The sequence below is a fragment of the Salarias fasciatus genome, chromosome 23 (genome assembly GCF_902148845.1).
Source record: "Salarias fasciatus chromosome 23, fSalaFa1.1, whole genome shotgun sequence".
Lineage (NCBI taxonomy): Eukaryota > Metazoa > Chordata > Actinopteri > Blenniiformes > Blenniidae > Salarias > Salarias fasciatus.
In genome coordinates, this window is record NC_043766.1 from 11069806 (window position 1) to 11092906 (window position 23101).

General features: G+C 38.6%; 2 protein-coding genes across 3 annotated transcripts; both read left to right on the top strand.

Annotated features, from left to right (window-relative positions):
• Positions 1-1150: 1150 nt before the first annotated feature.
• On the top strand, positions 1151-3240 carry fkbp2 (FKBP prolyl isomerase 2). 2 transcript variants are annotated; one of them, XM_030083737.1, is made up of 2 exons: positions 1151-1716; positions 2498-3240. In XM_030083737.1, exon 1 carries the CDS (start codon positions 1273-1275, stop codon positions 1687-1689), a length of 417 nt encoding a protein of 138 aa, XP_029939597.1. In that variant the 5' UTR covers positions 1151-1272; the 3' UTR covers positions 1690-1716; positions 2498-3240. The 2 variants fall into 2 exon arrangements, with proteins under 2 accessions (XP_029939597.1, XP_029939596.1); XM_030083736.1 differs by having other exon boundaries at positions 1152-1717; positions 2501-2943.
• Positions 3241-3423: 183 nt separating this feature from the next.
• ncbp2 (nuclear cap binding protein subunit 2) lies at positions 3424-9143 on the top strand. Its single transcript, XM_030083735.1, has 5 exons — positions 3424-3562; positions 5460-5546; positions 5833-5927; positions 6041-6179; positions 8696-9143. The coding sequence occupies exons 1-5, from the start codon at positions 3488-3490 to the stop codon at positions 8792-8794; spliced, it is 495 nt and encodes a 164-aa protein (XP_029939595.1). The 5' UTR covers positions 3424-3487; the 3' UTR covers positions 8795-9143.
• The last annotated feature ends 13958 nt before the right edge of the window (positions 9144-23101 follow it).

Sequence of the window (23101 nt, forward strand, 5' to 3'; positions counted from 1 at the left end):
TTTCACATCCGTCTTGTGGGCGCTTTTAAAGGGTCCGTGTATGAGTAATACCACGATTGACCACTGGAGGCGCTGGGGAGTCTCTGCAGTGTCTTCTCTGCCCTCGTTGCCTCTCTCTGACTAAACTACAATATGCAAACAAATCGCTTTGCTTTTGTGCATTTTGTGTCAAAATCTGCAGAAATATCTAATGAACGTTTTCCAACAGTGTTTCTCTTCAGATGAAAATTAGTGCAATACTCACATGTCACAAAATCCAATTTACAGAGGCTTCATGCATGTTTATACAAATTCACTCTCACAGTATACTGACACTAGATTGCCAGCAATAAGAGCATTTAAGACTGCAACTGTCACTAAAGTATTACCACACCAGTAAATGAACCAGAAAAAAAAATCACATTTTTATTTAAAATGAGCGCTTTGAACACATTTCAAAGTCTTCTTGCAGGTTTGATTTGGAAGATTTGGCTGTCTAGTTAAGGCATGCTGAGCTCATGTCCTTTTCCATCATCCTCTATACTGCTTGAGCCGATCCCAGATAAGTGGCAGATGAGGACAAACACAGACACAGAGACACACACACTCACACACACAATTTAAGGTCACCAATTAATCTCGCATGCATGTTTGATCCAAGGGAGGAAACAGGAGTACCCAGAGGATTCTCCGGTTCCCCACATGCAAGGGGAGAACATGCAAACTTTAAATGTGGAGGCCCAACCAGTAGTTGAAACCAGAGCTCTCAGCTGTGAGTGCTAACAATGCATAACCCCCCACACCCCCAAACACACACACACACACACACACACACACACACACACACACACACACACACACACACACACACACCTTTTTATACTTTAAAAACTTTTTTTTAAGAACTCAGTTGACTACCATCCTAATGGTATGTGCACCTCCCTCAAAAAAGAAGTTCACAAAGCTGCTTTGAGTCACTGCGACCAACAATGTCATAATCAAGTTCACAGGAGAAAAAAAAAACCTCCTAAAACAAACACAAAGAAATGTTAGAATTATGCTACTTCTCCTTTTTCTTTTAATGTCCGAACTGACAGGCTCTCTCAATCTGAAACCAACTTCAGTCTTTTCCGGACGTGTTTCACGGTAACCCCGGGCGACAGAGCACTTCCGGTCCCGTCAGACGTGTTTCCGCTTTCTGGACCACATCATTGTTCACAGACTCGCAGTCATTGAACCGCTGAGGGTTTGATTTCTACTCGTCTTCGCCCGTAGACCCTGCAAACTGCGGCCATGCGGGCCTTCCTGCTGCTGGTGGTCGCGTCGCTGTGGCTGAGCCCGGCGGCGGCGAGCGGAGCCGAGAAGAAGAAGCTGCAGATCGGGATCAAGAAGCGGGTCGACAACTGTCCCATCCGGTCCCGGAAGGGGGACGTGTTGAACATGCACTACACCGGCAAGCTGGAGGACGGAACCGAGTTCGACAGCAGCATCCCCCGCGACAGGCCCTTCACCTTCACCCTGGGCACCGGCCAGGTGATCAAAGGCTGGGACCAGGGCCTGCTGGGCATGTGCGAGGGCGAGAAGAGGAAGCTGGTCATCCCCGCCGAGCTGGGCTACGGAGACCGGGGGGCTCCGCCGAAGATCCCCGGAGGGGCCACGCTCATCTTCGAGGTGGAGCTGCTGAGCATCGAGAGGAGATCCGATCTCTGACAAGGAGGCGATGAAAGATAAAATAATCGTAAGGCGTGTGTCGTCTGACTGCATTTTATATGTTAGAGTCTCTGTTAACTATTGTAATTTTATTTACTGACGTATGAACTTCAAGGTGTTGTTTGGTTGGTTCTGTAACAGAGCAGTAAATGTGTTATTATGCAGAAGTTGTATACAACTACCAACCTCCAGAAAACTTTCATTTGAATTACATTGAAAGGAAAAATAAAGTACAAATAAATGTAAATGTAGGTTGCGCCTGGACTTGGATGTCAACAGGTAAATCAGCTAAGCTGCTCAATTTCCGTTTACTGGTCAGTTAAAACAATGTGCAGAGTCTTGAGAGATAGGACCATCTTGAAATTATTAAAACAAAAGGACCAGTTATATCCTCTTAAAAATCCACAGCGTGGGTTGCTTTTCATGACTGTTGTTTGTTTACTTGTTGGAAAAAAACACATGTGTGTAATTGACATGCAAATGACAATATATGTTTCAATACAATTTTGGAAAAAAAAATCCACAGTAGAGATTGTACTCATGACAGGGCCATTTTTTTTGGAGAAAAAGAGTTAATTGTAGACTCCATGTTGTGGAGGAAGCTGACCTCAGTATTTATAAACTATATGGATGTATTTAAACTGAAAATGCTAGACTCATGAGTTGAGTTTTGAATCTACACTATCTCTGTTTGGTGTGATTTTATTGGACTCTCTAGGTTTGTTTTGGTCGGCTCATTAGAAGGGTCATTGTAGACTGAATAGAATTTGCACCTGCTGCCTTTTACAATGTGAGTCTATTTTCTCCACAGGTTCCAGGAGCTGCTGCAGGACGAGGAGGAGGTGATCTGATGAAGATTACATGTGAAATCAGAGAGAAGAGATGGCACCATCCAGCAGAGCCTCTTCTGTCAACTGAGGTTCAGGCTGTGATTTATTAGACTGAAGTAATTATATGAAGATACAGGCACTGACTGAATATCCCTATTAACACGTGGAGCAGTTGGTAGCAGTCCAATATTCAGTCCCAGGCTGATAAAGAAGTAATTCCTTGCCATTTTATCCCATTTTTTTTATTTTAAACTTTCTCTGATTTCTCAGCAAGTTCCTTCATATCTGTATGATTATTTTAACATTATATCTGAGGTTTTTTAATTAGTTCAATCAAGCCAGGTGAAAAAATTGATTTTGTTCACATAAAATGTTTCAATTATGATTAAAAGTGATGAAAATAAATTGTATGTATTTTCTTTTACTTTGAGTGATTTTTAACTGTATATGTTATGTCAAGATTGCATCTTTTTGTTAAAACATATTTTCTGATATACTTTTAAGTCACATGTGGTAATATCTGCTTTTTTTGTCTTTTTCTTCTTGGATGGTAACTTTAAACTAGTGGAGACAAAACATGCCACTTTGCCTGGATCTTGCAACTCAAAGTCTAAAGGAAACTGAAAATGTTCCTGTCATGACACTGGAATTATAGAAATACATTCAATCTATCTATCCATCACTTGCTTTTCCCAGCTTGAGGTTGCAGGGCCTGAAGAATTGTTTTGTAGAGAATTGGCAAAAAACAAGAACACAAACGGAATACAAGACAATAAACCCCAAAAGGGAGAATATGCAAACAACACACACGGAACTGGGTTTTTTTCGTACAGTGAGCTGACCGTGATTGCAGGTGGCGCCACAAAGTGGATGATAAAGTCGGAGTTGTTTCACCCGGACTCATTTAGAAGACGGACGTATGCTAACGGTGGGTTGGCTCCTTCACGCCTGTCGGTCACTTCCTCGCCATGTCTGCTAAATTAAACGCCTTGAATAGTGACTCTTACATCGACATTAGTCAGTACAGAGATCAACATTTTAAGGTAAGTAAGCATATAAACATAGACTCGAGCTATTTAGAGGAAGCGCCCCCTCTTTTTCACGTAAGCTAGCATTGATAGCTAACGACTGTTCGCTTTGTTTGTACATTTCAGTATCTTTGGTTCTTCAAAGACTCTATGTTTTTGGTGTTTCCTTAAATATTCATTATGTATGGACTGAGATGGGGCTGCCATTGAGGTTTTCAATGGCCGATGTGCGTTTTAAAAAGTCACATTTAATATTTATGTACCGAGAGTTACATTTATTACACAGTAGCGTGTCGTTCAATCGATTCATGTCTTTGAACATCACAGTGAAAATAATACCTACCTCAGCTTGGCCTTAAACTGAGATCTATCCATTAAACGGGTACGATTTAAAACACGAAACGCCAGATCTCATTCATTGTTACTGTGATATTCAACATGTGGGGCGGGTGTCCAACAGGGGGCGCCAGAGGTAAAAAGAAGTAAGAAATAATAGAGCATAAATATGTTATTAGTCCCAGAGCGAAATTCATTTGAAGCATTGCCCTCCACAGAATAAATAGAAAAAGCTAAGTATCAAATGAGACAGGATCACAATTAAATAATATTAAATCTTAATATGCGCTAGGCTAAATGGCAACTAATACACACACAGAAAGGATTAAATTAACCAAAACACAGCAAACTCTATTTACAGGTAAGAGTTATTGAGTCTTATTGCCACAGGAATGTAAGATTTCCTGTGGTGCTCTGTGCTGCATTTCGGTGATGAGTCTGTTACTGCTGACCAGGAGAACATGTAGAGAGTGAAAGACCTTGATGAGGATAGACCTCAGTTTGGACCAGATCCTCCTCTCTGAGACTCCCTGCACAGAGTCCATCTCCACCCCCACCACACCACTGGCCTTTCTGAGGAGTTTGCTGAGCCTGTTGGTGTTGGCCAGTTTACCACCTTCAGAAATCCCTGGGAGTGATGATTTAGCTTCTATTGAAATTGGCAATAAAACAACACGAGGGCTGGGTACAAAAGTCATAAGCTACAGATAAATTAAAGCAACAAGACCATAAAAGAGTTGTAAAAAAAAGTGAGAAATAAAACAGAAACTGCAAACTTGTTTAAACTGGCAACATAATGTACCTTGTGCCTAAAGGGTTGTTAAAAATTCTCATTTTAGCATTTCCTCGTTTTGATTTGTATACATCCTGGTCCCGTCTCCTGCTTTATTGAAAAGTTGTATATAGATTATGCAAGTCAAAACCAAAACACTTTTTCATTAAACAGGAAATATGTTAATACAGGGACAGACAAATTTAGCTTAATATAAAAATATGTCTCTGTTCATGAACATATAAGTTAACATATAGGTACAACTGACATGTTAGTTTGTCAATAATCTGCATATTCTTTTTTTTCCTGCATTAATAACATATTCAGAATTTGTCAGGATGCCAATATTCTGATGCCATACACAAAGACGTTTTTACACCAAGCTAAACCTGCCTGTGTTCGTCCAGATTCATATACTGTAAGAGAAGCCAACTCTGTCATCAGTATGTACCCCCGTCAGCTTAATGCTATGACTGCCTGTCTACTATTGTGCAACTGCCTCCTTTGTTTTTGCTCCATCTGCACAACAATATGGCATCTGAGGCATTCGGAACTATTTACTTATTGCAACTCTGTATTCTCTAAATTGTAGAAGGGCAATAACACTACTCATATAAAAAAATAAAATGGGTGTATTACAAAGTTTTTGGTTTCCCATGAAAGCAGAGACTTTGTCTGGAGGAATGCAAAGTATGAATTTGACTTAAAATGGTGATAAGTATCTTTTGGTTTTTGCAATGTGGCTCATGTCGTTGGGTTGGAAAAGTGCCTTTGTTTATAATTTTTTGTTTGTTGTGTTTTCAGGGTAATCGCTATGAACAGGAAAAGCTCCTGAAGCAGAGCAACACTTTGTATGTAGGGAACCTGTCGTTCTACACCACAGAGGAGCAGGTATGTGTGTATGGGTTGGTCATGCTCCCACGTTTGTTGATCTTATCAGAAAATGATCGGAAAAAGAAATGTAGCACATTTCAGAATTTAAATGGTTTGTGAGTTATGTGAAACTGCTAGTTTACTGATGCACAAATACATTTTCCTACTGGATCTTATTTTAATGCTTGTATAACGAGCTTCACCTGTCATGGTTAAAAACAAATTCAGCAGTGCTTGTTTTTTTTTTAATACTCACCTGTTTTAATTTCTTGGACTGACTTCAGTGTTTGTTTCTGATTAACAGGTACATGAGCTGTTTTCTAAAAGTGGAGATGTTAAGCGCATCATCATTGGTCTGGACAAAATCAAGAAGACTGCCTGTGGATTTTGCTTTGTAGAGTATCCTTTTCAGTCAAGTTAAATACCTCTCATTGGCCCAGATGTGTCATAAACACACCCAAAAACACATGTAAAAACTTAAAAACAGGTATGCTTTAACTTTGGTGTGCCAGATACCACACACGTGCAGATGCAGAACATGCGATGCGCTTCATCAACGGCACGCGGCTGGATGACCGTATCATCAGGACAGACTGGGACGCTGGCTTCAAGGAGGGTCGGCAGTATGGTCGAGGGAAATCTGGTGGACAGGTGAGGGCTGTGGTACTTTTTCACGAATAGTAATGTATTGCAGTGTTGAAATGATTTCACCCAAGGCAACGTTTGTTTAATTTCCTTTGAGAAGATGAGTGATGTTTTAGTCATTCTATTTCTGATGATATCTCTTACAATATCTATTTATATGTATATTTTAGTGAACATAGACATTGTATCATATGGTATCATTGAAATTGTTCACCTTTAACATTCAGTTGCGAAGGAGAAGCAGAGTGAAGTTACCATAGTTTGAATAAAATTGATGGTTTTAAGGAAAATAAGTCGACTAAGAAAAACTGCAGCTCAAACTGATTTTTAATGGAGCTGCAGTAATAAATCTGCAGCCGAGTCATCAGCGTTGATCTGTTTGTAGCCGTAACTCAAGCACCTCCCCAACCTTTTTCGGACATGGTTCGGTTTTAAACAACATAATTTTTCTGCAGACTGGCAGATCAGTGTATTAAAACACTTTAATGAGGGCTTGATGATGCATTAAAAAAGAAAAAAAAAACTGGTGAAGTATTTTTCAGAATAAAACCCAATGCCAACAAATTTAATTTTAAATGTACACTTTCAAAATAACATTTGATATTCCCTGTTTGTGGCCCGGTACCAAATAATCCTCGGATTGACACTGATCCACAGCCCGGTGTTTGGGGATCCCTGCTCTAGGTTAATATCTGGTGTCCTGAGAGGTTTTTTTTTTTCTCATTTCTGGAATGTGGGAAATGCAAAAAGTTTGTTTTGGAATAACGCCATTAAAGAAAGTTTAAACTGATTCTTCATTTTATATACTTCTGAGGTTTTTGTATTTAATAAAATCTCAACATAAAGGTCTTTTAGGGTGAAATTACTTAAAAAAAAAAAGAAAAAGAAAAGAAAGTAATCTCCTGTTCCAAAGTGTCTGTAAAAAACACAAAGTGTTAACCAGCAGGGATTCATGATATCAGCATTAAAGCGAGGTGTAGTTTCAGGAACAGCCGTCACAATTTTAACAGGTCCCTGCTGAACTTGCAGTCGTGTCCCCGGCCTCTCTGTCTTGTCTGTCCTTCACTTCTTTTTTTTTTAAAAAAGTTTAGAATTTCTTTCTTTGCATGATTTTAAAAAACAATATAAAACTCAGCTCACTGTGACATTTGAAAAATGACATGTAATGAAATGGCATTCACAGAAATCGATACACTATATCACGCCGTTTTATTATACCAGTTTGATATTTAGAACTTTCAAAATAAATTATGCATGATTAACTGTGGCCTTTGAAAAGACAGCATTACTGTAGTAATGCATGAGAAAAATGAGTGTGTATTACAGTGTTGACCAGCACAAATGCATTATCATGTTTACTTTTGTTGCGGTAGATAATAAGCTTTCTGGCCGAGTAAACACGAATGCATAAATATTAGACTAATTATTTGAAGAGAAATAAAAATTTTCCTCTCCATGAACACCATTTGGAGAAAAGCTGGTGGGGCGGGGGGGCTGGTGCATCAGAATGCCACCTCTGTGGGCAGCCTGTGTTGTTTTCTGCATGCAGCAACAAACGCATAGCAGGCTTTATTCTGTAAATCAACAGACCAAGCATGGAGACTGTTTCTATGCTGACTGTGACATCTGATGAATCTAATTACTGTGATCATTTCCAAAGTTTTCTTTCAAATAATAACACCCAATTCAGAGACAAATACTGTAAAAGAGAGCGATTGAACTCATCTCATGCCCATTTTTTTTTTAAAAAAGAAGATATTTTTCATTGAAGAAAAAAACAAAACATAACATTAAAACAATTATAAATAACAGGTCCGTTGTCTAAATAAATATGCCTAGCCCTCTATGATGTTTTTGTTTCTTTTTTAAATAACTGTAAACTATTTTGGGTTCAGAGACATGTTGCACTTGTTGATGTTGTTTCAACACGGCTCCACATTTTCTCTTGTGACAGGAGCTATAGCCATTTACTGAGTGAAGACAGTCATTTTTGCAGTAGTTACAAAGTGAATCTGGAATAGAGAGAAATTCTTAAAGTATCTTAGATATCGTTTTTAATGGTGTATAATTTTTGTTTGTGCTTCAGAAGTGCATGTGACTTTGTGTAAAAGAGGCCCCTCATTATTGTGAGTCTGATCTCCTCGGCCGTTGGGGTTCAGGTAGCTTCGGGTGATCTGTAAAATTTAATAATTTGTTCAGAAATTGAAGCTAAAACTTCATGTGGTGAAAGCAGCAGCTGCGCTCTGCGTTCGTCCAGATTCGTGGGGTTTTTATGGAAAGCAGTTACAACAGTCCAGTCTTGAGGGGAAAAACATGAATTTGATTTGCTCAAAACTTGTAGTGAATATAAATATATGAATAATGTATCAAAAAAGAGAATTTGAATCCAAAAGTTCAGTAAATTAAACACAGTGCTCTTCAGTGTTGCTGAGATGATGGTTTCTAATAATGTATGTACACTCGTTATATTCTTGTTCCTCAGTGTGTAGTTTTGTAATGAATGCTTGTTGTCTCTGGTGCAGGTGAGAGATGAGTACAGACAAGACTACGACCCAGCCAGAGGCGGCTATGGTAAACTGGCTCAGCAGCACCGAACCACAGAGGTGCGCAATAGTTTCTAGAGTAGCCTCTCCCCGACACGTCAGCCTGCCTGGACGCCCAGTCTCCGATCATTCACAACACTCTCCAACAGGGTCTCACTCCTACCCAGGAGGCTATCTGGACTACTGTAGTCAACAAGTTATTATTAATGTTGTTTGTTCACTGAATTTTATTTGGCATGATTGTCCCTGTATCAGCTGTAACTGCGGACAGTCCATCTGCTAAACCAAGCCAGATGACTCTTTTACTCTGACATATGTGGACAACTTTTTATCGCGAGACTTGATTGGATTAACAAGGTGGAATCTGTACGGCGACTATCCTCAATATGTTTGTTTTGTTTTTTTATTAAAAACTTTTTTCACATGTGATGATTTCATTTGTTTAATTTTGGTGTCTGTCAAATGTTATGTCTGTTTTCAAATTAAGGCATTATTGAAGAAACCACACCTCTTGTTTTGTACAAATTAAGGTGCATTTTGCAGAACAAACCTGCCATCAATTCATGGAAAGAGATTTTTTTTCCCCCCAGAGCAATGTTCTCCAGAAGATTTTATAAATGAACACAAGATGGCAGAAGAGGAAGTTATTTGAAATAATAGCAAACAGAAAGAAATGACTCAAGGTTTTCAGTATGACAAACAAAGCCTCTGTTTTCATTGTTCCTCTGCCATTCAGGGGTAAAAAGGTCAGCCAGCACTTTAAGCCACTACTTGCTTGCAATGTAATCATTACAAACCAACAAGGCCTCAAAACTGGTCATTCATCCAATTTCTCAATAATTCCTAACAAGACAGTTTTTTTTTTCCAAGGACTCATAGAATTTCTGGTTTACAAAAGAAGATACCAGAGTATTTGATCTCATACAGACACACCATGATGATTTGGTTTTGTAAAAATGTGATTCAAATACATGTATCACTGCAAATGTGGGTGCTCAGTTAAGTGCCACACAAAAACAGAAATTAAAATTTAGTCCTACAACTCGGCAAACAAGCGGAAGTTCATACGGAGTGATGTCTAAAGTTAGCTAAAGATGACCCCACAACCCTTCTAAGTAAAATTTTCTCAATTTTTAAGGTGTCTTCTGGCTTGTTTATATTTTCTTGTTCTAGTCAATGTTCATCCATATGAGATTTCATTCTTTTGCTGTGAAATTGTCAGATGACTGCTCAGTCAGCTTGCCCTGGAGGGCGTTCTCTAATTCTGCTTCCAGTCAGCGGACGTGCAGATTCAGCCTTGAGGTATTTCGTCTGGAGCTACATGCAACACTGGCCCCAGGATGACTGGTTGCTGAAAATGTCAGTTGAATGTACAACATAACCATTCTCTCTCTGCAATGGCTAAAGAGTTGAAAATATCATCTACATGTTTTACAACAAACATGGATAGGATTAAAAAAAAAACATTTGAAAACCCTAAGCTGTCTGCGTGTACGACCATGTTTAGTACTGCTGTGGGTCCAGGAAGTAAGATCCTGAATCCCAATGAAGTCCACAGTTGGAGGTGCTGACAGGGCAGACTGTGTACTCATTTGAAGGGATTGTCAGTGGCCCATGTTAGCTTGGGGTTGTGCTATTAGAGACTCAGTGAGGTGGAGTAGAACGTCAAATGTAGTATCACATCCTGCACACAGAAAACAAATGAATATTTGAAATGTCCCATTTTTCTGTGTAAATATTTAATACCAAAACCTAATCACAAAAACAGCCAGGATGTCAAAAATGTCTTTTGAGTCACTGTTTTTGACAAACCAGACTCACAGATTTAAGGTAAATGTGGGCTTATTTGTATTTGTATTTGTCTTCAGGGCAAGTCATTGTTTTCAGGGAGTTTAATGCACCTAAATTATTGTAAAAAAGGAATAATAGAGATCATGATCGCTCATGATCGATAAGAGCGCCACCCATTCACAAACTGCATTTGCTGTTTTGTGACAGCCTGAAGATTTGTTCCCTTTTTCATGCCTCTGGAGTAAAAGAGACAAACCTCAGTTTCACTCAGGTTTTTACAACATTACCTGTTATCAATCTGGTTCAAAAAGCCAAGCTCAAACTGGGCCAAAGGAGGATTGATCAGAAATGCGGTCAGAGACAGAATTAGTGAGACATTGTGCTGATGGAGGGACTGTTTGGAAACAGGAAACAAAATGCCTTGAAACCTCTCAACAAAGAAGAAAGTTCAGTGCAGACAATCCAGAGTGCAGCTGAGGACGCTTGATAATGAGCTGTTAATACAATATAGATCAACATCTCTGTAACTCAACCAAGAGCTGCAGCACTGTTTTGATTTATATCTTCACATGCTAAGAATTACTTTTTCAATCATTACAATGTTTTTCAAAGTAGTCAAACACTATTTTTATTTTTTTTTGTTCCTGGTCAAAACTTTTATTGTGAATTTGTCCAGGGGAAAAAGAAAAAACAAATACACTGACATTTTTCTTATTCATTCATTCACACCATGATTTAAGCTGATTTTCTGCACACCCCAAATTAGAAAGGAGCATTTCCTCTCATGTTTATCAATATTTATTCACTGTCTTAACACACACCTGTTATTTTCACCAAAGAGGAGACAATGGGACGACAGTGTCTGAAGCTTTCTCAACAAGTCAGCAAGTAAATTAATTCCCCAGTTCCAGAAGAAAAGCCAATGCTTAATTAGTTTTCTGGGGGAATATAATTATCAGAAGAAGCATAGCTGATCATAAGTTTTTGGTGTATGAAGCAAGTGGGACTCGTTACACAGTGAATCAACAAGTCACAGCGAGTCAATCTGTTAGTGGAAAAACCATTTTTGACTAAAAGAAAAAAAGAAACAAAAAAACTGAATTTATGTTGAAATGTTTACATGAAATCTCATTACTTTATTTGTTAATAATCATAATCAACTATAAATGTATTACAGAAAGTCTCTGTCCAGACTGATCCTGCTGGTGAAACAAGGAAAAAAATTGTGATTTGTTATATAATAAATTCAATGCACCTAAAACAACAATAGGCTACTGGACATGAACAAATACTTAAAATAACCTTCTTAAATTTTAAGGAGCAGCACCAACATCTGCCAGATTGTTTATATGCTCAAGGAGAATTCTGTGTCACCACTTCAAAGAGTGTGCTGACTGAACACGCCGATTTCCTGTTATTGTGAGGAACCTCATAATGTCTGAATAATTCAATTCTTTATGGCCAGCGTGAAAACAGATCTACAGGGAAGAGCTGTCGCAATCCCATAAAGACATTAAATTAGCGTATAGTTGCTTGACATTTTATGGCCTTGGGGCAAGTCTTTCTGGGGATTGAAATGCTTGATGTAGTTGCATTCAGCCTAAATGTGAGCATCGGCATTGGTCTTGATTCAAACCGAGCAGTGTTGTGTAATAAAGCTGAAGAAGAATCACTGGAAGAGATTTGACAGGTTGGTTCGCAGTGTCAAATTCTAAAAAGGCTTTTGTCCCTCCACAAGGATGATCTTATATAGTGTTGCATCACTGGTTCGATGTGTCATCAGCGCATATTATGATGCTCATAATATGAAAACATGGCTGCCAATGTCAATGAAAATGGTTATACACATCAGAAAGACGAACGGAAACACTATTTATGGACCACTCAACCTCTGGATTAGCACATCTTCTCTTTCATTTTCATCGCAGGTACATTTATGTGCTCTGTCAGGCACATCAGCCCACCATCTGTCAGCAGGTGATTGAGTGAAATACGAGTTGCATCTGTTGTAAATAAAGGCAGTTCTGTGAGAACAAAACAGCACAGATCACAGTGTGTGTGAGGCTGAGGAGAAAGAAAGGAGAAAGCTTCATTATATAGGGATGTTGCCTCGGGCTGTATAAGATGCAGTATGAGCATTATTGCTAAAATAACATCATGAGGAATCACAGCGTTTTCAAAAATGAAATAAAAAATGATTGGCCTATTCTACCGGCACTAATGTAAAACTAATTGACTGCATTACGTGTTGGTGTGCTCATCAAAATACCAAGATTTCAGGTTTTCTTCAACACACACTTCAGTGATTAAAATGACAAGGTTATTTTTTTCCAAGTCTGTACAAATAGTTTCAAACAAAACAAAGTAAACATTGTCATTGTTTTTAGCTAAGAAACAGTTTAACGATCTACAAATACCAGTATTGTATTCTATAACAGATTACATTTAAAACAAGTGAAGCTCCAGATACTTTCATATGCTTTCACAAAGTATTGCCAAATGACTTTCAAATTCTACCAACATTGTTTTGTCAAAACAAAACAAAACAAAACAAAAACTTTGAATATATATTTTGTGAATGCATTCTTGTTTCCGTTGTTTCCTGAAATAACAAGGTGAAAGCAAGCAGTATTTAATTAGCTCATGCAATCACAGTCCACTGAGAGAAAAATATCAATGTAACAATTCAATTCAGCTTATTTATATGGTGCCAGTTACGACACATTTCCAGGCACATTTACATAGAAAACCCAACAGTTCCACATGAAAAAGCACAAGTGGCAGTGGAAAGGAAAAACTCCCTTTAAAAAGGAAGAAATCTTTGCAGAACCAGGCTCAGAGGTGGCGGCTTTCTGATATCCTGGTTGGGGTGATCGAATAGAAAGAGAGAATAAAATATGACAGAAAAGAATTAGCTTAAAAATAAAAAGAATGAAAAAGCAACTTGAGGATTCAGTTAAACTCATCTCCTCATATCAAAGAATGGTCATGATTGAATATCTTTTTTGAGAAGATATCTTGGTAATAAGTGATAGAAAACATCAATCACTCCAAAATCAACTTCTGTCCGGTTTCAAATGCGTCTGTAACAACCACGCTGGCAACAAGGAAATTGTAGTGTGTCTACATCATTGTTCCTCAAGCTGAAAGAACATACGGCAGAACAAATAAACTATGGTCCATGTACATCAATTGACCACATAATATGGGAATAAAGTGGACATTTGTTTCCAGAAAAGCCGTCAAAATGAAGGTAAGTCTTCAAACTATCTTGAAATACAGCATTTTCCACCGAAAACAGAAGAGATGCTGGCCGTGTTTTTTCATCAGAGCAGGCAGAGAGAGGACAGTCACGTGACCTGAAGATATGCCCATAGGAAAGACTGGGACGATCAAATGTAGCAGTGTAACACACTCTATGCGTTTTTCGTGACATGTCTACACTATGTGCCATGGACCAATGAAGCTATTGCACAATTTGGAGTGAGAATGGGTTGGCGTATCTTATAATAGCTATATTACTATGATGCACACTTGCTTACTCTGTGCTGTGCTGCAGTTCAGTTTTGCCTGTTAGTTAAATGACTGCAATCACAAATATTGACGACTGTGACTTGTAAAGTTGTGTTGGTACAATTATGTTTTCTGTCAGTTAATTGCATTTGTGTAATTATTTGTTACTATGGCCTGGATATTGATCACCTGGTGTGACTTTGAAAGGTTGAAAATTGAAACGTAACAATGCCTGGGGCGTATGTGTGTCAGTGTATCAGCCATAAAGCAAGTGATTATTTGAACCAGACCATTGATGTTGTTGTGACTTGCGGGACAGACATTGATGAATAAAGAGTTTTTCCCACAACTGTGTGTTTTGAGATGACTTCCTGATACTGAGTTTGAGTTTCCATGACAACACGTCTAAAAGAAAAAAAGAAAAAAAAGGAAGTATCGTCCGTTGACTTTGGACCAACTTACAGACACTTCTTTGAATGATCTTTTACACGATGCATCAGCATGTAGCACTGTGACTCTCGTCGGGTTCAAACCACAGAGTGCAGGATCTCTCACAGTCTCTGTGCAGGTGACATTACCACTGCAGGGGCAGTTGACAAGGGGAAAATACCGGTAATACTAAATAAAATAATACTATTTATAACCGTAGGAGATCACTGTTTGGAGAGTGAGCACTTTGGTGGTGTAGATGAGTTTGATCAAACTAATGTGAGTTTTTCAGTTTTCAATTTGGCTTCATTTTGACAATGCAGAATGAAAAAGAAAGTTTGAGCTGTACTCCAACCACTGACTTTTCTTTCTGCACTATGGTGCTCGTGCGTCTTCTGGTGGAAAATCTTCGGTATAACAACCACACACATCGGCGACTGATTAGATTGAGGAGCGCTGATTATTCAGAAGCTAGTAGCATTAAGCTCCGACCACCACTCAAAAAGAAAACTTTGACTGGAAAATCCATATATACTTAAACATATATTATGTCTTTTAGTAAATCTGTTCTGTCAGTCAGAATGAAAAAAAAAACAAAAAAAAAAAAAAACAAGGACCCATTTTATGGAATCTGATTATGTCAATTTGACAGAAAAACAAGCCAACAAAAGGTAGCTTATTCATAAAAGCTAACGATCTTACCATTTATCTGATCCTACAAAATAAAACAAAACAAAAACAAAACAAAACAACGGTACTCAATAAACTGCATGAGATGACCCCACTGAAAATTAAATTTTGGTGATGATCCGGATCACTGTCTGGATCCAGGAATTTTTTAAAGGATTCTATATCACTGAGAGATAGGGCAGTCTTTGACATAGTTGGGCATAACTCAACAATAAATGACAAGGGGGCTTAGCAAAAAATCACAGTGTAAGTTCTTCAATGACTCTAACAGAGTGATCCAGATCACGGAAGTATTCCAGATACCAGGATCCAGAACAGACAAAAATAGGGGGATTCCGGAGTGTCAGTCACTGTGAGGAAACACACTGAGATATGAACATGCAACAAACAGCTTTCTCCCATACATTGTTTGTGTTGGGGAGAAATACAATGTTTTTTTTTTTTATTATATATGGTGTTCTTATTGTTGGTGGTGACTGATTTGAGCTGTGGCGGAGGGCTGTGCTCTCTGAGTGCCAAATTCTAGTTAAAAGTTACTGTCAGCATGTCCACACCAAAACCCAAAGCATGTGCTTACAGTCGGTGTAACCTAAGTTGTTTATGCTAATGGAATTGCCCTTGGGAAGCAAGATTTTTTTAAAGCTCCAGCAGACATTCTTTTTGATTCTTACATTCATTACTCTTTGACATCTGTTTCATCATGAAATTTTAGCAAACAAACATGATTTAAAAAGTAGAATTTCTTTTTTGTGTGCCTGTGTGTGCAAAATGCTCCCTGGAGAATGAAAATGCATCAAAGGCATCATTACAAACAGCCTATGATTTACATTAACATTAAATGCAGAACACCAAAATGCATGTCGGAGAAGGCAACGCAGTTTCCACTACTGAGCATAGCCATGGAAAGCAACCATAAACTAATACAATAGAAGCAAAAGTGGTGGCATATCTTATTTAGGGTCAATAATGTGTTTTTATTTTCAAAGCAGCTCCAACCTGTCAGGACAATGACACTACTGCTGTGATGCTGCGAGTTTGGACTAAGTCATTAAAAAAAATGTGTATGTGGTGGTGTATTTACAAGATGAGAACCCATAAAGATCTTCTATTGAGTATAAAGGATTAAAAATAAAAGCTGGATTTTGCCCAGTGTACACACTAAACAAAAAAGGTACACTATAAAAAGATGCTGGTGATAATGTGGATAGATCCACCTCTTTGTTGGGTCTACATTTGCTTCTTTGGCATTAATCAATGTACAAGTGGGAGCATCTACATCTGTTCTGATAAAGAAAATATTCAATATTTTTTAATCCTGAAATTGAACCTGCTACCTGTAAACAGTTCCCCAAGTAGATTTGAACTGACATGTCTGGGAAATGACAGAAACAGTTAACACAAAGTAAAAATTCATCCTATTGTGAATTGGAAGGTTATTACAATGCATTTTTATTTTCCTGTCACTGGTTGTAGGCAATGCGTGGGCAGTACTTTAACTGGAACAGAATTCATGACCTAAAAATGTTCTCATTTGGACAGGAACTCTACTTCTCCCCTATACAGTATCCGTATCTTGTGCTGGGTGAAAGTCCCTGCCTGTCATATCTCCTGGACTTAAGATGCTTACAGGTCGTTCTGGCTCGACGGTCTCTGGGTGGGAAATGCCAACCCTAATATCATGCTCCACAACACCACCAATACCCTGCAGCTTTCTGGAGAGTTTCATGTCATCCGTGGCACTCAAACAGAGCTGCAGACTACAAGCGTTCCTCTTGCTCACTCACCAAAGATCAGGGTCAGCTGAGTGAGACACTTACAAGAGCGAAATGTGAACATTCTCAAAACTCTCAAGCCTTTAATTTTGGTGGCTTCAACTCCAAGCTTTCTGGTGACAGTCTTGAAGTCCAACTTGACACAAACACCTTCTGCTCAGTTTTCTTTCTCTGATGTAGAGGTATCTTTAGACAACTGGCTCCTGGTGTAATCTCTGCGTAGAAACAACTGTCACGCTTGAGTTCCTCTGACTTGAACAGCACAGCACCTGAGCCCTTTGGTGATCATGTTAGGCCTAATTGAACATGGTAATAATTACAGGAGAAGTTTTGTGTTTCACTTTTGGACAGTCCTTTTCTTGCCTTTGATCGATCCACTTTACCCAGCAGCAGTCGGCATCGTCGTCTTCAAAATAATGTAAAACTGCTCACAGATAACTTAACACCAGCTTATCATTTAACATGTAAGAATACAGAGGTCTCTAAAACAGAGAGATCTTTTCATTTACCTTTAATGGGATATTATATTTGATTCCTCCTGGGATTGTACGTAGAGATGGGGAAAATAGTAGTATATGTCAAGTTTTTTCTATTGTATTTGATTTACTTCTCCTAAAAACTGAACTTATCTAACCTTGAATTACTGGACTGACAGCATCTTGCACAACAGAGTATAATCAACCTATGGACATACACATCACTGAGTGTTATAGTAGGAATCATTAAAATGTCCCTGGTAAATGCTTTGAAAGTGTATTACTTTAGTGATACATTCTTTCAAATGGCCTCTATCTGCCACTGTGCAGAGGATCAAATCTCACCTCAGCTGCAGTCAAAATGGCTCTCTAAGCTGATTGTTAAAAAATGAAATAAAATCTCCAGTTTTCTTTGTTTTCCAATTAACCTTTAAGAATTTATTTACATTGACTGGGTCTTGGCACGTCATACCACAGTACTTTGTTGTGTATGAAAGAATCCATATAATGCCTTGTGTTAAAATGCCTTCACTTTTCTCCCACAAAAGAGGGAGCAACATCGGAATAGCACCTCTCCTTATCGGAGAATATTATGCAGTTGTTTATTTTGAGACATTACGACCTTCCATATGACCCACTGCGACAGGCCATGGCTGAATTCATCATTGGTACTGAAACAACTATTCACACTCAACAAATGTCCTTTTTCACAGATAGAAATCAACCCTTCGGGATGAGACGCATTTCTTTGATGCTTTTCGGTTTGCCAGGCCCAAGGTTCAGCAGAACAACGCTACTGCTTCAGGGAGCAGTTAAAGATCATGACGTTTATGATTGTGAAGTGTTTAAAATACATTTAGCAAGATATTTCACTGTGTATTTTTCATGAATGAAGAAAACTGGAGATGCATAAAATGTACCACAGCAGTTTGGATCAACTGATTCTTACTCTCACATGACGAACAAACCTTTCTGGCAGGGAGGTCATTTCAAGTCCAGAGGTCTTTCAGGTCGGAAGGTTCGAATCCCACCAGGAAATACGTCTTAATTAATTTTTGTCATCTAAGAGACTTTGAAGCAGCTATGTGAATATATCTGACATCAAGATGCTCTTATTTTCCACTTTCCTTTCTTCTTTCCTGCTTCTTTTCTTCTCGCTGCAGACAGAGATGAATCGCTTTGTTTTGGACACCCAGTGGTCGACAATAATATATTCAGCTTCACACGTGGAAAGGGCAGCAGTAGGCTGCTTTTTGATCTCCCAAGAAAACAAGAGACCATTCTCACTTTGGCTTGCACTGTAAGTACTTGTACTTCATCTGTCAGTTGCATCAGCCGCCCACCATTGTAAGGATGTAGTAACATCTTTTTACTGTCCCATTTATTGTCCCATTTTATGTAACACAGTCCTTGAGACATCTGTACATGTTTTAGAGTAGTCAAATTCTCTTTGCTTGGTTTAGTAGATTGCTTAAACATTTTATTTACAGAAAAGCTCAGGTCAGGCCTTGTGCATGCTGCAAGATATAGTGAGCTTCCAGCTCTGACTATCCTGATCGCACACATCTGCGTCATCAGTGAGTTCAGTTTTTGTTCACAAGGTGTCTCTCTCAAGGCTTAGCAATTTGCTTGTCAAACTTTTCATGAATCTTTTCAATGTATTTCTGAAGTGACATTTCTACACATCCATCACTTTTGGTTAAACTAAATACCAAGAAAATGTGTCAGTGTTGATCAAATCGTCAATCCATATTAGCACGATCACTTTTTTCTGTCTCCCTCATGTAAATGCAATGATCAGCAGGGCTTTGTGAAAAATTGTTTTCACTCAGATACTCATGTTAAATCCTTCTCTTTGATTGTAACACCGCTCACAGCTAAATTTTAAGAACTTGAAAATCATTTTTTCAACCGATCACAAACCCTGACACTTACACAGCAGCAAAACCCTCACACGTTTGGTGTTGGGTGTAGGAGATTCACTCTTCCTGGTTTCTGTTGAGGCCACAGCCACACTTGAAAAAGAATTTGATCACCACCACTGCAGCTGACGGTCGCAGCATGCAGTCAGACACAATATAGAAATTAATGGCAGTTTTTCAAAATGGAAGTGACTAACTATATCAACCATGTTGACAATTTATTTTCACATTCTCAAATTTTTTACACAATAAACATGTCTTAATCACTGTATTTATTCATGTTTTTACACCTTAGGTTTGTGTGACTTTATTTCACTAATTTATAAACCAATAAAGTAAAGCAGTGTAACTAGCTAGCTGGCTGCTAGTTATTAGAAAAGCTCATCATTTCAGTTTTAATGAAACAGAGAAACATTAAATTTCATATTTGTTCCTCATAAACTGAAATATTGAAAACTGCAAAGAAGTGCTATCAAATATAGTCTAGGTCACTTTGTCATTCAACAGCTTATTTCATGGTGGCTTTTCCTCTGATCTGCTTTTGAGTACTTCAATAATATGCTCAAGCTTTCTTTTATACTTCGTTTTGTACCCAGGAGATTATTCACTACTTCCACTTCACTGCTATAACTGTGAATCCATCACATATCCATTACATTTAATACTGGAACTGTCCATGTCAGAAATTCCTTATTTTGTGCAGTTTTCAGTTCATATCTTCGCTTTTTTCTAACTTATTACTTGAGAGTTGAAAATTTTCATGTCTCCCCAGGCAGTTGTTGAGGCATACTTCCTCAACAGCAAAATCCAAAGAAGTGATGATGAGAGCCAATCAAAATCCTGATCCCCAGTGATCAAAACTGGTTTTACTTTCATACTAGTAAAGAAATGTTGATTAATAATTGCTTGCTGGGTTGTGTGCATCTGAAGCGTGACAACAAGACAGAATCTAAATATGTGTAGACTTTAATAGGCAAAAAGATTTCAGTATCAAACTGGAGCAGTTGTGATAAATGAGGCAAATATTTTAATAGACTTCACTGAAACTCACAAGATCAAGTAAGTTGTTGCTCTTCTGCTCTATTTATTAGCTTACAAGGGCTAACAGCAGGAACAAAGTAGAGAAGGCAACCAAGGTAGAGGCTATCTGATATGGTACCTTAAGCCCGTCCTCTTGACTGGAGTAGTAAATTTAATCATGATACAGTATAATGCTTTAATTTGTGAGTAACTGTGGATTGAAATTGGAACAGAATGAAAAAGTAGCACACTGAATGTTCATTACTCGGTTGTACATCATATAATTATTTCAGTGGATGGCTGTGTGTTGTGACTAAAGAGTAATGTATTGTTGGACTGCACTTCCTTACAGCTTTCTAGAACAGCTTGACATTTCTCAGCTCATTGTTTCAGCTTTACAACCCACAGTTTTATGCCTGAAACTCGTACTTCTGTGAAATGTGTTCAGGTGCAGCAGATTGTTTGTTCTTTTAGTAATATACCTACACTTTTAAAACAACCACCACAACAACAACAACAACGTCAACAATCAACCAAATAACAAATCTGTTAGTAGTTTCCATTGATTTATGCTTTTCTTTTCTTTTTTTTTTTCCTTATTCAATGTCACACTTTCGTGATGGGCTAGTGCATTATTATTCCATTATTAGATTTAACTTTTCACCATGTTTTTTTTTCTTAAATTAGTTTTTAGCATTCCAAACAGGCATATATGAGGGGGGAGACAGAACTATGAAGGGGGCACAAGGTAAACAAAAGTGCTTAGGGAGTGCATTCCTGGGGTGATGGTGGTGGTGGATGGTGGTGCTGGCAGGGGCTTTTGGATTACAGTTTTTCAGGTCTCCACCCTGAATTTTTTTTTTTTTTTTTTTTTTTCCCCCCAGGTCTTCACCCTGTCCACACGGTGGTGCAGTGGTTAGTGCTCGTGCCTCACAGCAAGAAGGTCCTGGGTTCAAATACCGGCTGGGGCTTGGGCCATTCTGTGTGGACTTTGCATGTTCTCACTGTGTGTGTGTGGGTTCTCTCCGGGTATTCCGGCTTCCTCCCAGGCTCCAAAAACATGCATGTCAGCTGAATTGGTCACCCTAAATTGCCCCTAGGTATGAATGTGTGAGTGAATGGTTGTATATATTTATATATATGACAGACTGGTGACCTGTCCAGGGCATACCCCGCCTTTGCCCAAAAGTAGCTGGGATCAGCTCCAGCCACCTGCGACCCCGAAAGGGAAGAAGCAGCAGATAATGAATGAATGAAAAAAGTTCTCCACCCTAAGACCTGTCCAACTTCTGTGTCCCAACCGAAGGCTAAGATTCTACTCGCATAACTCTTTGGGTCACTGAGGCGCACTCAGTGTTGAATATTATTCATACTCTTTAGTGAATACAAAAGCCTTTATTCGCTATTACAGCCAATAATACACCGTGTTCATCAGGTAGGATGGTTTTCCTCAGCCCTCTCCTTTTTCACGTCAAATGACAGATAAATCATTGTGGTCAGACTATAAAATTTTTGTTACATCTGATCATGAAGCAGAAGACCAGAAGTCCTCTTTGTCTAGAGGAACATTTCCAAAGGCCAAACACTCTTTTGTTTGTCTTATCTGGTGAAGCATCATCCTCCATTAGACTGACTGTCTTCACATGTTTCCACCGGCAGAGCCCAGGTTCACCAGGACGGCCTTATAGTGATTCCTTTTCACCTCTTTCATGTTGCTCCTGTCCCTTACAGGTGTCAATTTTGGCTTCTGATCACGTCTGCTAGATTTTCCGCAGTGCTGAACATCTTGTATTTATTTTAATGATATTTTGCACTGTGGCCATTGAAAGTCAAAAACATGTAGACATGAGATTGCGACCTTTTCCTGACTTGTGAGCAGCCACTGTGTGCACCTGCAGGTCTTCAGTGATCACCTTTAACCATGACTGTCTACTAACTAACTGCAGAGAGCTGCTGTATTTCACAATGAATTGATTAAAACTGGTTTTCCCACTGACTGTGATAGTTGTCAAAGGGCATGAAGAATTTTGGACATGTCACTTTTTGTTCAGATGTGAATAAGAAGGGAGATTTTTTTCCCCCCACATTGATGCTTCTTGTACACTGTCTTATTATCTTTTGGGAGGCACCTGAATCATTTCTGGTCAATGAAAACCTGTCTGGATGAATAAAATAAACTTTAAATCAAAACTTGGCGAATTAATGATTTTGGGCTTAACCGTTTGTTCAAACCTAACAGATTCTCACTATTGCTAAAAAAAAAAAAGGGTAGACCATATATTAACCTTTTGCATAAAGCAAGTTTTCATTCTGTCAAAAAAAAAATCAGTCTTTATGTTTTACTTTTAAAATGAGAATTGACCTTCCCAATAAAAATGCAATAGGCAACATTTCCATGTAGAAAACATGAATTTGTTCTAAGATGGGAGATGATAGCAGCTTCTTTCAGTCAGACACTGCACAAGGTTTCATAATATTAACTGCTACTTTCCCACTTTTGCATTTTTTCACTGGGGCTTATTACTAATCCGAAAAGCTTTGTCTTTTTTGCTTCTGCTCACTGAGGTTTGAGTCTGACTGTCCCGCCAGAGCAGTTCTGCCTCTGAGTGTTAGCATTCCTCAACAGAGAGACACTTCATTGATCCCATGGGAAATTTAGGCATCTATAAAATGCCATTCTGCAGTACACATACCTATACAAATGGGTTAATTCCCCCAAAATTTGACATCTAGCTAGCTTTATACTCTGGCCACAGAGTTTTCATCAACAGG